General features: G+C 37.9%; 1 protein-coding gene across 2 annotated transcripts in view; it reads right to left on the minus strand.

The window, feature by feature from the left end:
- Window positions 1–214: 214 nt before the first annotated feature.
- LOC309444002 (annexin A2) overlaps window positions 215–16761 on the minus strand; it is a 62553-nt gene continuing 46006 nt past the window's right edge. For both annotated transcript variants that reach the window (XM_082061474.1, XM_082061473.1), the window contains 10 exons: window positions 11804–11898; window positions 9208–9321; window positions 6754–6844; window positions 5289–5368; window positions 4913–4972; window positions 4145–4238; window positions 3326–3421; window positions 2317–2375; window positions 1497–1619; window positions 215–596 (listed from right to left, as the gene is read on the minus strand). In XM_082061474.1, coding sequence (XP_081917600.1) covers window positions 537–596; window positions 1497–1619; window positions 2317–2375; window positions 3326–3421; window positions 4145–4238; window positions 4913–4972; window positions 5289–5368; window positions 6754–6844; window positions 9208–9321; window positions 11804–11898 — 872 coding nt within the window. In that variant the 3' untranslated portion in view covers window positions 215–536. The remainder of the gene's footprint in view (window positions 597–1496; window positions 1620–2316; window positions 2376–3325; window positions 3422–4144; window positions 4239–4912; window positions 4973–5288; window positions 5369–6753; window positions 6845–9207; window positions 9322–11803; window positions 11899–16761) is intronic.

Consider the following 16761-nt stretch of genomic DNA (forward strand, 5'->3'; position numbering starts at 1 on the left):
TATTTGGGGGAAAAAGGAAACAAAATAATAAAGAGAAGGGCTTTGCTTCTGAGAAGTTCGATCATTAAATAGGGGAAGGGCTTTGAGGGAGGAAAATAAGGTTTCAGCCAGAAGTAGTAAATCCTGGGAGGAGAAAAACAATACAAAATAGACAGCAAAGCCTGAATACATATCAATTGTTGACAGAGTTTTCAAATTCTGAGAGAGACCCATCTTCTTAAAGTAAAACTTCCGTTTTATTTATGTTTTATTAGAAACATTGCACAGAGAGGCAGTCTTTCACAAGCACCTGTAACCCCGTTTATCCAGGGAGGGTTAGTTTCTCTGGCTATGCACTGTTAGGACATGGGCAGAGAAGCACGGCACTCACTACTGCTGAGGGATGCACAAGCACCAGAAAGCGTTTTACATCACTGCTCCAGCAGATATAAAGGCAACTCAAGGTTAGCTAGGCATGTCAATTTTTTCTAGGATTACAGTAAAATGAAGAGCAAAGAAGACATGTCTCTGGATTTGGGTTTCTTCCATCACAGTTTTCAGTCCTCTCCACCACACAGGTTCAGCAGCGCCCTCTGGTAATCCCCCTTTGTGTCTTGCTATACAGCAAGGGAAGAAAAATACAAAATATATATGAAGAAACCATCACAAAATATGAAAGTATATGCATTACATTCTAAACCCGTGGGACATAATATGTTTTGCAGTTGAAGCCTTGTCAGCCTGGAGGAGACTATCTAGACCGAGTTTTCCTTATGTGTGAACTGAAATTATTTATCATTCTTGCCATACAATTTCAAGGTCAAGAAGGGAGATAAACTTTGGTATAAAAAAGAGCAACATAAACTAAAGCTGAAGGACTCAATTCTGTTCCTTCTCACCAATCACTGCAAAAGTCATACATCAAGTTAATTATTTTGAAAATTTGTTTAAAATCTAAAATTGACACCTTCATAAAAAGATGTTGGCTTAAGATTTTGATGCAATTTCATCTACACAAGGAAGAAGGTATCATATGCTGTTGTGAGGGTGGGTAGAAGACTAGTTTTTAAACAGATGCACAAGCTTTTTATCTATGTACCAAGTTAAATAAAACCTAGCACCTGTAGCCCAATCACAGAAACAGACAAAAATATCACTCTAGTTAAAAAGCCTGCTCCTTGGGCACTGAAATGAAAGGGAGCAGCAACTTAGATGCTCTGTTTTCATTCAGCTATCACAGAGCAATCCTGGTTTTTCTTTTCTTTTGGTCTGAGGATAGGGTCAGGTGAACAGAATTTTCCTTCGTAATACATCAGCTGATTGCACAAAGCCTGCAAGTGGCTGCCAGGAGCTATACCAGCTGTAGACTGTAAAGTTAAAGGTGGGTTTTTCAATAGTTCATGGATAATTATTCTTACTGCAGCCTCTAAAACATCTCCCATGAAATCTAATGGTACAATTAATCCAATGAAGACTGCTGCAAAGGTCCATACAATTGATTAAAAAAAGAAACTTACCTGGATGAAATAATAGAGAGATTTTCCATATTTCCTCTTGAATTCACTCTTAATTTTCAGCATGTCAACCTCACAGCGGGAGACCATAATCCTGATCAGAACCTTGTCACGAGTTCCCTTGCCCTGCAATCAGATACACATTTATGACTGTAATAGCTAAAATGCAAAAGAGGCCACTGTACCCAATGGTAAGACAGCAAACTACAGGCAACTGATATGTAGCAATAAAAGCTACAATAAATGAAATCTTTTACCTAAGATTATTGTGATCCAGGAATTTGAGCACAGACACACCTTCCTCATCAGCAGTGTTTGACCAACTTCCAGTCACAACTTCCAGTCACCAACTTCCAGTCACAAATCTAGCTACTTAAGACTGTAAGCAGCAGTTCTAGTTCACCAGGAGGTCTTCCTGGTGTTACCTAATACCTGTCACTAGGCATTTCTCTTCCATCCCTTTTCTTGATAATGTGTTTTGAGGCAAATTTTGTCTTATTTTGGCACTTCAATACAAAGCTTTTTCTGCTATCAAATATTTGTTACCTGCAAAATATGTGACTAACTTTTCTAATTATAATCAACTGATCTGATACAGATAATTATTATGAGGCCCTTCCTTGTATTTCCCTATACAAGATGCATCTAAATAGATGGTCTAGGCTCCTAACTGTTAAAGAATACTTTTGAACAATACTAAGTCATTATTAATTTATACATGTGCCAGTCACACATCATACAAATAGAAGTGCCTAAGGAATAAAAATTTGATGAAATGATAACAAGAAAGAAATTAACAGAAATAAAGAGACGTTTTCTCTACCTTCATGGAATCGTACAGTCTGTCCGCAAAGTACAGCTGCTTGTTCTGAATGCACTGGACTGAAAAGAGGGATAAGAATAGTTGAACATCCTGACCATACATGGAATAGCACAACACAGAATCTTGGAACCATTTTTAATGATATGATAAGTAGCCAAAATAAGGTTTTCTGCAAAAGCTTCTCCAAAAGGTCATATTTAGAAATTATTTTTACCTGAGTTGTTACTTAGAAGTTGTTGGGCTAAGCTCGTAATTGAACCACAAACGCTTACAATCTGAGAAAGTGTTTCCCTCCATTGCTAGTGTCATTTCAGAACACTAGCGCTCTTCCACACACACATTTCATTCTTCCACTCCTATAAGCAACCTCTTCTCTGAAAACAGTCATTGTATGCTAATTCATGAGAAGTCTCTCTTTCAAGGCTGAGCTCTGTTTATTCTCTATTTGCATTACAAAACTCTCAGTTCACCCGTAGTCTGAAATGGATTTGCCTCTTGAAGAATTTCTTGGTGACATTCTTGTCATCTTCATCTCATGCCACAGCACCCTCACACCCTGTCTCCCTGTTTCAGAGAATTCAATGCCAAATCAGGTCTCTTAGCCTCTAGTATCCTCCACTGCCCATCTTCTCTCACACACATACTGTTCTCTCTCCTGCCTATGTCTATATTGAACATATATTGTGTTCAGCTACAGTTCCAACCTCTTTGTTTGGGGAAACAAACATTACATTTCTGTATCAGACAAAAGTGCAATTAACAACAGATCACAAAAGGCAAGCATTTTTATTTTCATCTGGAAGGCAAGGTTTATATTTTGCAGAGGGCAGAAATATGCTACTTTTCAATACTTGTAATATCCTAAAATAGACTAGCAGATCAAATAGTGCCAGCACTTCCAGTTGCTTTCTTGTTCAGCAACACAGAGCAAGTCAGGCTCTATCCTTAACATGATGCACTTCAAGAGCACTGAAAAGAACTCCTAAAGATACTCTTTAGGGTAACTCACCAAGATTAAGGAAGGCATTCTCCAAATCTCCCTTAACCTCCTTCTTGATGCTCTCCAACATATCATATGGGCTGTAGCTCTTGTACCTGTCAAACACTATCACAAGAAATAAAACAGGTGAAATCAAGCCAGACCAAGAACTGGTAAAAAAATAAGAGAGAGCAATGCGGAGACATACGATTAAAAATTATCTGTCCAAGTTCTTCTGAAGATTTCATCTTAAGTACAGCCTAAGTTTGTTAGCTAACAGTAAAGTTCCCGTGCTATGGCCTTTTTGTTTTCTCTGAACATCTCTATTATCCGGAAAAATACCATCTTAATCCTGTATTTGTGTTTTTTTTAACAACAGTGATTTAGGATCTGGAAAGTCTTTAAATGGCAGTCCCATGTGTTTCTTACAGCAGTATCAGAGCTGCTTTTGAGATTCTTCACTGTCAGATTTAAACACATGATACGGCTAAGCTACTCTAGGACAGAGGAAAAGCTAAAGGATTTATTGAGGTCTCTTGCAGCCACATTTTCTAGATTTGTAACATTTTTGCTCTCACTGTATGTGACATAAAATTGAGCCCTTTTTCACCTGTGTAAAAAAGAGCTCTACACACCTTCAATCTGTGAGATTAACACATCCACAGAAATAACTATATTAAAAAAAAAAAAAAATAAATACCAGCTTGGACATGAACTAAGATTTAGGAGATCTCCTGTGTTTCATGAGTGCTTTTCACATTCATTTCAATAATCTCTGGGACAAAACAGTTACCACTTTGGTATAATTTTCTCTTATAGGAAAAAATAAATCTATCTCTTGACTAGTACCTTTCTGCAGATGGGGGACACTTCTTTCAGTCATAATGCTGATCCATTTGGGGACATCAGTCCCCTTTCTCTTCACACCAGCATCATAGAGCTCCTGGGGTTAGAATGAAAAGCAAAATCATGAAAATCAGGAGTTACACAAGAAGCCATTGCAAATGGATACAATCTCCTTACAAGAAAATAAGAACTACTGGAACTGTGTCAGAGGGAGAAACACAAAAGGCCACATGGTTGGGCAGACCACCAAGGAGAAGATCTATGGATCTAATCTGAAGCTATGCCTCATTACTTTGCATTTACCTCTATGTACATGTTTTACTCTATATTTAGCTCTGTTACTTCAGCAGAACTGCTCTTGACAGCTACAGATGTAGTAAGACAGATACAGATGTAATAAACAAGCTTTACCAGCCACTAAGTTCAATGATACGTCCCTCAGTCTTACACAATTACTTGGTTAAAACCAGTCTTCACAATGTACGTGTTTCCTTTTGTTAAGGGCTCTTTTTCTCAATATATCTAAGGGAAACACCAGAGAGCTTCTGTACAGGTACTAGTGGGTAAGTAGCCCATGAAAACTGATAGCTGAAAGTATCAAGATTGCGAGTGGCAGATACCTTAATAGCATGCAAACATTACTGTGCAAAACAATCTGAAATCTACACACCCACTTTCACAAGTACTTCTCACTCACATGGCACTTGTACTTTCAATATCCCCAAAAGCTTGATCAACTTCAGACATTTAATGGCCATTACCAGCACTTACCCTGGCATCTTGGTCAATGAGCTCATAATCAATCACGGAGCTATCTTCACACCTTTTACCCTTCAAACAAGGATAGCAGTATTTAGAAGAGGTTTAACAGACAGTAAGCAGTTTGCTCTTCACATATTCTTTTCTCTTTCATTCGGAATTTTCTAAATAAGTAACAGTGTGCTCCATCTCCATTACGGAGCCGCTGCTGTGAATGCTGCATTGCTGTTGAAATACTCTGCCCTTCAACATTAAAAATATTTTTTCCCCAAAAGACAGTGAAAATATAAGGAAATTTAAAAGTTAACAGAAAACCAGTTAGCAGCCATCAATCAGTTATCAAAGGGCAGGCACATTAGGAAAAGTGAAAAAATATTAACAGACCTACCTTGGCCAGGGCAACCATTAGCTTGCGGAAGTCACCAGATGTGTCTGATATAATGTCCTTTTCCAGTTCTGTCTTGTACACTAGGAAACAAAATATTATTTTCAAGTAAATGGTGTCCTACAAATACTCCTTTACAGGAAAAACAGCTGCTAATTACTGTGTTTTATGCACATATAAAAACAGCTACAATCTAAGTCACATGTGGAAGACAATGAAAACAAATGCATGCTTGCATACAACAGAAACTACATTCCTACCAGCTAGTCATGAGAGCTGCCTTGCAATCAAAGTCTGCCATGGAAAGATAACAGGAAAGGCTAAGACTTTTAAAAGGAAGGGAATATTGTTTTAAGCTCTATATTCTGTTAGATCATTCTTAGCTACCAGTTAACGTTCGCTTGTTTGATACACACAGCATTTAGGCTTTCTCCACTTGTGGATTTATGACTGGACAACTGCAATTACAAGTTTAATGCAAAAGACAAAAGCTGATATGATAAACCAAAGGAATGCTATGTGTGATTCTGTTCTGGTATCAAGACATTTTAATTGCTTTCCAAGTGGTCATACTCTATATTGCTACAAAATCACATTTTCTCTTCTTTTCAACAGCAACCTAATATACAGCAGCAACATTTTCTTTGGTGATACATATTATTTTTTTCGATACCAGCCATTAAGACTACATTGGTGTTGCTTGTGATGTTTGACTTATCAAGCACCTTATTAAGCACCTTTGACAACTATTAAGCATCAGCACACAGCAATTTTCTACATTTCCACCTATTCATGGTGAAGCTCAACTCTGAAGCTCAGGGAAACAAACAGGGACACAGCTGCACGCTGAATTGCAATAAACCCAAACAGAATGGCCAATATAAAAATATAAGGAATATTAAAGAAAAAGTAGTATTTTTTTCAGGGTGGATTTTAGGTCACTCATACCTACTTGTAAACAAGTAAGAATTGCAGCTTCAACCAGATAACATACTTTAGAAAAACTGAAAAACAGAATATATGCTTTTATGAAGTTTCATTTCACATCTTTTCTGGCAGGTCCACCAAATAAACTTACAAGCATCCTTCAGTAGATTTCAGATTCATCCTCTTATTACTTAAATGATCCTAGAATCCATAAATCTAACATAATTAATTCTGTCACTATGCACTATGACTATTCTGTCACTAAGCTATCTCTGTAGCTTTAAAAAAGACCCTATTTAGACACAACTTATATGAGTAGTATATGTTCTCCAGTTTATGTGTTATCAAACAACAAGATAAAACTACATAAACACACACAAATATCCAGGACACAAACACAAAATAGTATCTTCTGTCCAACTGCCAGAGAACCAAAGCAGATGTTGTGTAAGTGACCCTAATAATCAAACATGCGCTGAGGGGAACTTATCAATGTAACTTAGTGTAAAAACATACATCGAAACTTTCAAAGTAAACTTACTTTCCCTGTAGACTCTGTTAATTTCACTAAGCTCCTGATTTGTTCGTGAGCAAATGATTTCAATGAGCGTGTCTTCATCAGTTCCCAGACCCTGCAACACATGAATGATTCAGTGAGGTGCTAGAAATGAACAGGCATGCTTAAATGGTTTGAAGATATTGTACAGACATCTCCTTTCTCCCACTCTAACAGTTTCACAACCATTTAGGGGTACTTTTCGCTAACTGAGCCTGACAAACCCCAGATTGAAGGTTTTTAGTTGCCAAACACTACTCCAACAGCTTTGAGATCCTGTAGATATTATTTCTGGGCAATGTCAATTTGCTGTGAGTGTCTGTATCACTCAGTGGCCCCACCAGCATAACTGGATGAATTCAACTTATCGCGGTCCATGTGTGACTGTTTTCTGTCCATTGAGAGCACAGGAAGAAAACGTGATTCTTCACATGCAAACAGGCAGCAAATCAACTTGCCCTTCCCTGCTTTTCTTCCCCACCTCCCTCCATCCAACTGCTCCACTATAAATGCAAACCCAAGGATGACACCAACATTAACATTGGCCTTGTCTCCAAGCCAGCAAAGATGTAAGCATGTTCTCAGTTTCTACCTAATAAACAGCCCCTCTTGAATTGTCCGTATTTCCCATGTACTTCACGATGCACAAATACAGATGAAACAATATTAGTTATATTAAGAAACAAAAATATATTTAGTAGGATAAACTAAATACTCAGATTTTATATTTTTTGAACAAGCTGAATGAATTGTAAGGTCTCATATAATATTTCAAAGCCACTTTTGTGATCAAGGTCAATGAAGAACCAGTACTTTGAATTAAGCTGCATATTGAAGGAAAAAAAAAGGACTAAACCCAAGCAATTTTATAAAATGGCTACAGTTAAGAAAATTAGGAAAGCTTTTGACAGAGTGGTTTTAATAGGTATCTGGGGCAGAAATGAAGGCAAAAAAACCCTAAGATTTTCTAAATATTTTTAAAAATTATTTTGTAAGAATGTGTACCAGAAAAAACATTACTTCCCCAGTGATAACTTTGCTATACCCAGCCTTGACTCCCATGTCATAGCATATTATGCTCTCTGTGTATCAAGTCAAACTTCAGCTCAGGCAAATTCAGAACATGAGACTAAATGTTTGGGAGTTGGGAACAGCTGACCTCAGGAGAAAATGGAATATTTGACATTTGTGGTTACTATGAGGTAATGGCTTGGTTTTCGGACTGCAAATACAGCATAAATGCTACATAAGTATATGGTCATCCTCTATATATTATATATTTAATATATACTATATAATATATATAACCTATCAGATGTGATATGTTATGCAAAAAACATAACAAGCAAAAAAACAAACAAACAAAAAGAACCAAAACCAAACTAATCTGCTTCACAGTAAATTATGGATAGCCTCTACTTAAAACCAGAAGAGGGCAGCATCTGATTAGTCAAAGAAGGAATTTGGCCCATAATTAAAGAGTTACCATCTCTGTACTGGGTTGGGTTTTTTGGGTTTAAGTTCTCTGTTTGGTTTTGTGCAGGTTTTTTGTTCTTTGTTTGGTTTTTGTTTTGTTTTGGTTTTTTGGGGGGGTATGTGCTGGTGGTTTTGTTTGTCTGTTTGTTTTTTAACTCCTTCATAGTCTAGAGAAAGTAATTAATTGGTTTTTTGTCTTGTTCTGAATTTCAGCTGCCATAGTTTCATATTTGGCTTTACTTTTTTTTTTTTTAATAACCTGATCAAGAATATTCAAAACTTAAGTGATGATTACAAATACAAATTCCCAAACCCTAGTTTGCTTAGAAAGGGGAATGCACTGGCATGAGAACCTCTCAAAGTCTTGTTTCAGTGGCCTGTAGCTATTTCTAAACTAGCAATCTATTCCATACTTGCCTGTGATTGTAGGGGACTAAAGACAGTGACTCACTGCTGTGCTCTTTCTCCAAAGACTGCTTTTGATGCCCCATGCTCAATCTCCTCGTGGTCCACACAGAGGCAGGTCTTTGAATGTTCTTTCAAGGTTAATGATACAACCCAGTCATTGGAAACTACTGTTTAAGCCTATGAATGTTAGCAGAGGATTTAATGGCTCCAGCTTACAGCTGCTATCTTAACTTTTTTTGTACTATGGACCTGTATATTGTTTTTAAGAGCAATCAGCAAAGCAGCACCTGGCCAGAGCAGCCGCAGTTATTCCCGATCTGATGAAAATTATTTTTTTCCTTAAAGAGAGGATTGAATTAAGAATTTAAAATCACATGGTTCCAGAATTTTGTTCATTTCAGATGCCTTGCAGCTGGATACTTAAACTGCAATACTAAAAAAAAAAAGAATAATCAGTGGAGACATTTGAAAACTGTGGCCTTGTATATGAAGTCCATACTCATTCTTGAGACAGTAACATCAGACTAACATAGTTAAATTTCAAAGCTCATTTACCTTCATGGCAGCTTTCAATTCAGAGGCATCGTACTGTGCTGGTGTCTTCAGCAAGCCCAAGATCACTGCCTCCAAATGACCTGACAGGGCAGACTTGAGCGCTGCAGAAAGTTCCTGTAAAAAAGGAGGGATGATGGAAGAAAAAAATTAAAGCTCTCTTCTGATCTCCAGAGAATTCAGCCTGTAGTGCTTTAAGTCTTCAAGCCTGCAACAGTGTTTCTTATACAATTGACAAGGAAACAGAACATAAAGAGCTTTTCTTCTGTGAAAGACTAAGAAATTAGGGCAAAAGAATTTTTTCTCATCCTTTGAAAGCAAGAAGAAATTCACTGATGGCTGACAAAGTGCTGGGAAACATGGTGCAGACACATCTCAACAGCTCCGCTCTAGTCTTGAAGCACTGTCACGCTGTTGGAGCTAATAAGCACAGATGGATCTGAGTTGACTCCCTACGGTCAGTGCTTCTCCATCATACTCCCCCAGTTTTCCCAGGAGCACTATATTATTTGTGTTTTTCCTGTTACCCCAGCCCTTTACTAGCTGAGACATCGGAAAATTGACTGCACAGTTATTCCACTGTACGGGCCCAGTTTGCAAACATCCAGCTGAAAGAGAAAAAAATTATCCCTGGGCACAGAAAAATTATCCTTGTCTTCAAGGAAACGATCAGAAATGTGTAGCCAAAGTCTCCGTTGTCGTCAGGCAATCCTAGATAAAGAAACAGTCAGGTATGTTTACTTCACACAATGCTGGCAAATCTGCAGCAAACAAACTCAGAATCATGTGCTCTTTTATGGGTTGCAGATGCCACTTGAATAATGCTAATATCAGCTTCATTGTAGTGTAGTTACAAAGCTGAAATCCCTGGGATTGAATCTGGCTTTCACACAGATCTGTGTATTCCCTGAGCTGAAGTTATTAATAAATCTGTATCATTCAGAAAGGAATTGCTGCATTTCAGTTGCTGGTTTCTGCAGTAACAGTTTGTGAGCTTGAGGGCCAGGGGAAACACGGGTAGACAAAGTGACTTCAGCAAAATTTCTGAGAAGTTTGCACCAGAGAAATAAAGACACAAGGCGCTTTGTTCGTTTCCAGAGCTGCTCATTTAATCCAGGGCACTAATATATGCTAAAAGAGTATGCCCTTATTGCATGGATTGACCAAGAGCAGGAGTCAGGGTTTGGGGCATCTAGCTGCCCTAATGTAAGAAACATTTTAGTACAATAACTCAATTTTGGATACAGTGTTCCACCATTTATTTTTGTGAAAATAGGTTCTTCAGACAGCAGCTGAAATGGCAAAGATACCATAATCTTTATAATAAATTTTATGACAATGTAATGAATTCCAATTAGTTGAGTGAAGATTTACCTACATGTTTTTTCATATCCCACTTCTCCTCTTGTCATTCACCTGTTTATTTCACTGAGGGGTTTCTACTCCAAATTTCTACTGTTACTACAGACTGTTTTTTCTTTTACACTTGTTAAACTTAGTAAATTCAGTTTGCTCTTGCATCACAGCAAGGAAAAAAGGTGAGAAACATTTTCATTAATCAAGTTGCAGAATTTCTTGCCTGTGCATTTTTGTGCTCATGCAAAACATTTAAGTGACACATTTCACTACTAGGGTCCACTGACAGGCACGATTGTCCCAGTGTCCCAGGGCGTGACTGCCAGGGTGCAGCCGTGTGCACACACGCATGCGTCCAACCTGTGTGTTCTCCTGCCCGTGTCTGTATCAGCCATGCACAAAACCTGGTGAATTTCCAAAATTTAACTCTAGATTTACATTTGGTTTCAGATGAGCATTCTGGGCTGCTATTGGAGGATTACCATTTGGGTCTGGCCAACCTGAAAGAGATACATGCATCATAATTCTAACTCTATGCAAGTTTCCCCTTTTTCGTGGGCATAAAATTTCAACTATGATAAGTTTCGCAAAACCTCAAAAGTGAAGAGAACGGCTCTTGTGTTCTAGACAGCAAGACTCATTGCGCAGAATTTTGCCCACATTTTACAGATTTCTCTATGTCAATAGGTCAGTACCTAAGGTATTTCTGACAGGACAATATCTTATGATAGTTCAACCCATTATATCAACTTTGTTCGACATCTGTAGCGTCTGTAGGACAACTGAGTTCAGTCTTTTCTGATTTAACCTAGCTCCATGAACAGAACAGAATACTTTCCGTTTGCTGAGTTGCCTTAATAAATAAACAAACAATCCCCTAAAGCATTTCCCTTTCATCTTCTCCTTTAACTGAGCTATTTCAATGGCTTTTCATGACTATTTCACCAGGGAATCCTGTGGCTGGCTGACATGGTACCCATTGTGATTTCTGGATGTGCTAGGAAACTAATGTCTCCAACAGATATCGGTCCCAGTTGTGCATACTCAACAAATTTGCAAGTCCCATCAGTCCTAAACTGTGACAGCATGGACAAAGTAGATACATCTTTAATTATAGTGAAAAGATAAACCAAATAATACTTATCTCCAGTTTACACCCAGTTAACTGTGAAACATACAAGCCCTGAAAAATCTGTCCCCAGTAGAAGTATTTAATACTTGGTATTTCTTCATATTTTGCTACCTTTTTGGTTCTCCTCTGATAGGCAAAGGCAATATCCTGCCTCTGTTCATTGCTGCGGTTTGTCAGGATGTTGATGATGGTGACCTCATCCACACCTACAAAGACATAAGACAAGGAGTTAAAGAAGTTTTCTTGTTACCGTCCTCTTTGTACTACTACATTCTCTGTCACTCAAAACACAGCATAGGTGCTGTTTAGAGCAGAGCTCGACAGCATGGAAAGCCTCATGTGTCTTAGTTACAAGTTTTGGTTTGAAAACATGCTGACTGCACATTTCAGCCATAATCTACTCCTGAACATTTTAAGGTGTTTCCATTTTATAAAATTTTAATTCTCCCAGTCCAGAAATGGCCACACAGACAGACACACAGATGTTGGGCCTTTCAGCTGTTGCAGGGCCACAGCATAAGCCAGTGTCTGAAGCTTTTTAATAAGTTATAAATTTAAACCATTCTTGGCATTCAAAAATGACAAATGACATTTTCAAGTTTAATCACAATTGTGATAGATTAGAAGCCCACAAACAACTGCATCTAAGTTTCTTATTAGCATGCTTTGTGGATGGAAATATGAAGTTAACTCATTGCTCTGGCATTTAACGGAAAATAAGTGCTTGTACTTCACACTTGGGAATCGTGCCGCATGGACAGGATGCTGACTCACATCTGCTGAGGTAGGGTGGAGCAGGAGAGCAGCTCCAACAGTTTGCTTTGCGGTTCACTAAAATCTCTGGAAGTTTTAGGGTAGTGAAACAAAAATTCATTTCCAAATTTTTTTCTCACTGGGCACATCTTTATCAGTGCATTTGGATCAATGGGCAACTGAAAGTTAAACACTGTGGCTCAAGTATTTTTTTAAAGCAAGAAAATTCCTTGCAGACAGAAATGTATTTGATGAGGGGGAAGCAGATCTTAAAAAGCCCCTCTGATTAATAACAACTTTTCTTCTAAAGAAGGCAATCTGCTGCATTGGTAAGATTGCAGTGTTATAAGCTCAGTCAGAAAACAAAAAGATGAAATTAACATAACGAAATAATTAGTTGGAGTTTATAATTTTTTTGGTTTAAAAGACACTGTACACAAATTTCCATGGAGCAAAACAAAAGCACCAGCATTGTTCTGACCAAAATGGATGAGATGGACAGCCACCTCACCTTCTAGGATGAGGTGTGAAGAGAGCTAACATACTTTCATTTTGCAAGGGCTGGCATACATCCAGCTCATTTACTAGAAGTTTGTTCTCTTAAATTTCCTTTTCAAAGACAACATGGGCAGAATACCAGAAGCTATGTCTGTCTGTTCTAATAGCAACTATGTACTACAGAGCTCAAATTATTAGTGGAAGATGTACGAGATGAGCCCTTGTGAGGCCTCAGCACCACGGTGTCTCTGGTACCAACACAGTCCTAGGACTACTGGACGGAGCCAATGATCTGCAGTGTCTTAGTTTCCTTGGATAAAACTATGATCCCACTGGAGTCAAAGGGAAAAAAATAGATAAAATAAGACTATCATTTCAGCTCTGCTATTTTGCTTGGCAAGATTTCAAACCCAAACCACGTTGCAATGAGATATTTCTTTACTGATACTATTAACATTCTCAATATGTGAGTGATGCAGTTGGATGGGTTTCAGGCACTATCTTCCCCCAGAAGCATGCCAGCAGATTTCCTCTAAACTTTTACTTCATAACATTAAAAACTCTGTTAAAAGGTATAGATGTGCTGCATATACTATATAAACAGAGAATTTAATCTTGCAGTATATCTCTGTTATGATTTACACCTCACCGCTGTTTTACCAATTTCTGGATATAATAAATTTATAAAGATGTATGTTCTAAGCACTTTGCTACAATAAAACTGTGTTTGAATTCTGCCAGTCATGGAATAAAAAAGTATACTATGAGACCTTAATGAAAGGTTGTGGTTTAGGTTGTAACCTAGTTTGACAATAAAATTATTTAACCAAGTATTTGAGACACACATAGTTACAATGCTGGGGAATAACACTTAAATAGAAAAGAGACACTTCAGCAGTCTTCTTTCCTACAAGGAATTAAAAGGAAACCTAACATACTCTGTCAGTACTCTTCTAGTCAATTAGTTTCTTCTATATAGGCTCACATACTTAAGCTAATCTATACACAGGGCACAATGAGGCATTATACAGAAATTAAACAGCCTTTTGTCCTAAACAGCAAAACTCCAACATTTACAAAGGACACGCTAAGGCACAAGATGAACTCACTACAGAAAAACTAAATAGCATAACAATTAATCTGGCATAGCAATGACATTTATTACAAAAAAAAAAAAAACCTACAACAAGCCAGAACTGTAACAAGTTATTTGCATTACGCAAACTCTAGGTTTGCTAACTACAAACTGGTTTTATATCATCTAGTGCCATTTTTGCACATCTCCCTTTCTAGACTGTTGTATATATATACACATAAACCCCCTGCATTTCATTCAACTCCTCTCCAAACCCAGCAAAGGACTGGGCAATACATCTGTGCAGGATAGTTTTTGCAGGTAAATCTAAGCCCCAATAAACACAAAGTATTTCTCACAGATCCCACAATAGATAATTAGATGGCTAACCTCTGAGGAATTAATTTGAAGAGTGTGAATGAATGTTGAAATATTTAGGTATTATATAGAGCAGAACAATCAGACATGCTACCCTGTATCTTTGCCCTGAAACAATTTACTGGCTAAACAACAGCTGTATGTTTAAGTTTCACCCATTTTACATGTGCCCGATTCAGGAAGTTCGCATTACTGGGAAACAGGTGCATAATTAATTAGATGGTAACTTCAAAACTGGCCCTCCCTGACTGCAAACACTGTACTTGCATATTGTTTATATAAAAATGCAGAAGGCATACCTAAATGATTTTTCCCAGAGATAAGACTCCACAGGATATAGTTTCCACAGTACAGCTATAAAGGATATTATTTGAAAGACTGCTTTGATGATTGTGAAATCCTGGCCCATTATAGCATATAAAGGCCTAGGTTCTCAAAACAAAGGAATGGATTTCACACACCAGGAGCCCTTATCCTGTATAGAGTAAAGCCCCAAAATGTTCAGTTCTTTTGCCTGTGTTTTTTTTTTTTGAAACTGACCACCTCAACCACAAAGAGTTTGCATATGTATTTATAACCTGCTACACGTCTCTCACTGTCTTAAAACATAAGTCATATTACTCTCTATAATTTGACATTGCTTATTTCTACCTTCCTTATAAAATGCAAACTAATTGCTAGAGAATTGGTGATACTTCCTAGGAAAAAGGTAGCTGCTGCGGGTAGGGACTATTTGCTCATTATGAGTGTTATATTTTTAGCTCAGAAAGCATGAAGATATTTCCAAGAAATATTTTAAAACATTCTCTTGCAGAAGAATTTCCCTGTGTAGCTGTTTACATCACTGTTTGTAGAAAACCAATTCTTGTCTGAATAACTCAGAATTTTCATCTGGAAAAAACCCCACATACATTCTAGAGTCCACATTTTAGCAATTTTTCTGAATTAGCAGATGAAAATGTCTTGCAACCAACCAACCTGGAAGAAAGGTCCTGACACTCTTGTTTTTTATTTCGCCCAAGAATAGTTCATTTGAGAGAGTCCTCATGGTAGAAGATTCAGTATTAGAACCATAAAGAGATTCTCCCCCTTAACACCTCCTTACCAGAAGAGCTCCTGGATAACAAGCTAATAAGCAGAGATAAGCTCAATCCTCCAAACATGCAGGTCCATGAACAAGTTTCCCTATTATTTGTTCAGAGGGTTGGGAATCATCTCTCTAACCAAATGTTTCCACCTATCTTAAAACCAAACTCAAACTGCTTACCTTTGCTGGAAGAAAGTGAAAAAACGACATGAGCTTGACTTTCCTGACTGGAAAAGCTTTTGTACTGCCTAGGATATTGCAATTTCCTTTTGCGTTAATTAATAGTTTGAGTGTTAAAATGTGTAAATTTGTACCTATCCTGAAAGTTTGGCCGTATATTTGACATGTTTAGATTTGCCCTATAATCAGAGCCGTAAAAAATTACTAAGTCTAGACAAAACTCTACATGCAGACAAAGCATCTGCCAAACATGATGATTTACTCCTCTCTTACAAGAGGATTTTTTAAAATAAAAACAAATCATAAAACAATTCAAAATCTAGACAAGGGGTTTCTCCAGTGCTTTTAAGGGAGGGCAGTATTTTACATTTTATAGCAAGCCAAACATGTGCTTTGTTGGCACTGATAGAAAATTTAGCATTTCTTTCTGATGAGAAACTGTTTGGCTTTTAAATTTCGCCCTCTCCTGACACGTAAGCAAAAGACTTGGCAGTTCAGCTACCCCCAGCGGTTGCTTCTCTGGCCTGGAGGAAGCCTGGCAAGCATGGCACCCCCCTTCTTTGCTACAGAGCGGGACAAGGACAGAGGATCACTGCCCTGGGACAACCAGCAAGCTATCACTCCAGCGCTGCAGTTCAGACTCCCCATACTCCTGATTGTTTCACTATATCCGGCTTTTCCACACAGCTGCATCTGTCTCCTGCTCCTCAGTGGAAGTGGTGAATCCTGGCACTGACAGAAGGAGATGGAAGCCTACCTGAGAGCCTCGCTCAGAGAAGCAGAGGACTCATACATTGCCCTGACTCTGAAATACTGCAACATTATTACAGAAACTATATTCTGTTGTTTCTAGGACCTTCTTTGACCCCAAATTTTTCAAGTCATCCCTATACACCTGTCTGAAGAGCTGAAAAAGAAATGTCCAATCCAAGAATCCAGTAGAAATCCATGATTCAGAGCTTCATCCCAAATCACTGCCACGGAAGCTGATGCTTCATTCACAGTGGCAGAAAAGTAGTAGAATTTGAAGTACTGATGAGTCAAGAGAAAAAGAGAGGACATTTTCAGTGATAACCTCAACAACTCTTGTTTACAACT

Source organism: Streptopelia decaocto, assembly GCF_964273445.1.
Source record: "Streptopelia decaocto genome assembly, chromosome: 9".
Lineage (NCBI taxonomy): Eukaryota > Metazoa > Chordata > Aves > Columbiformes > Columbidae > Streptopelia > Streptopelia decaocto.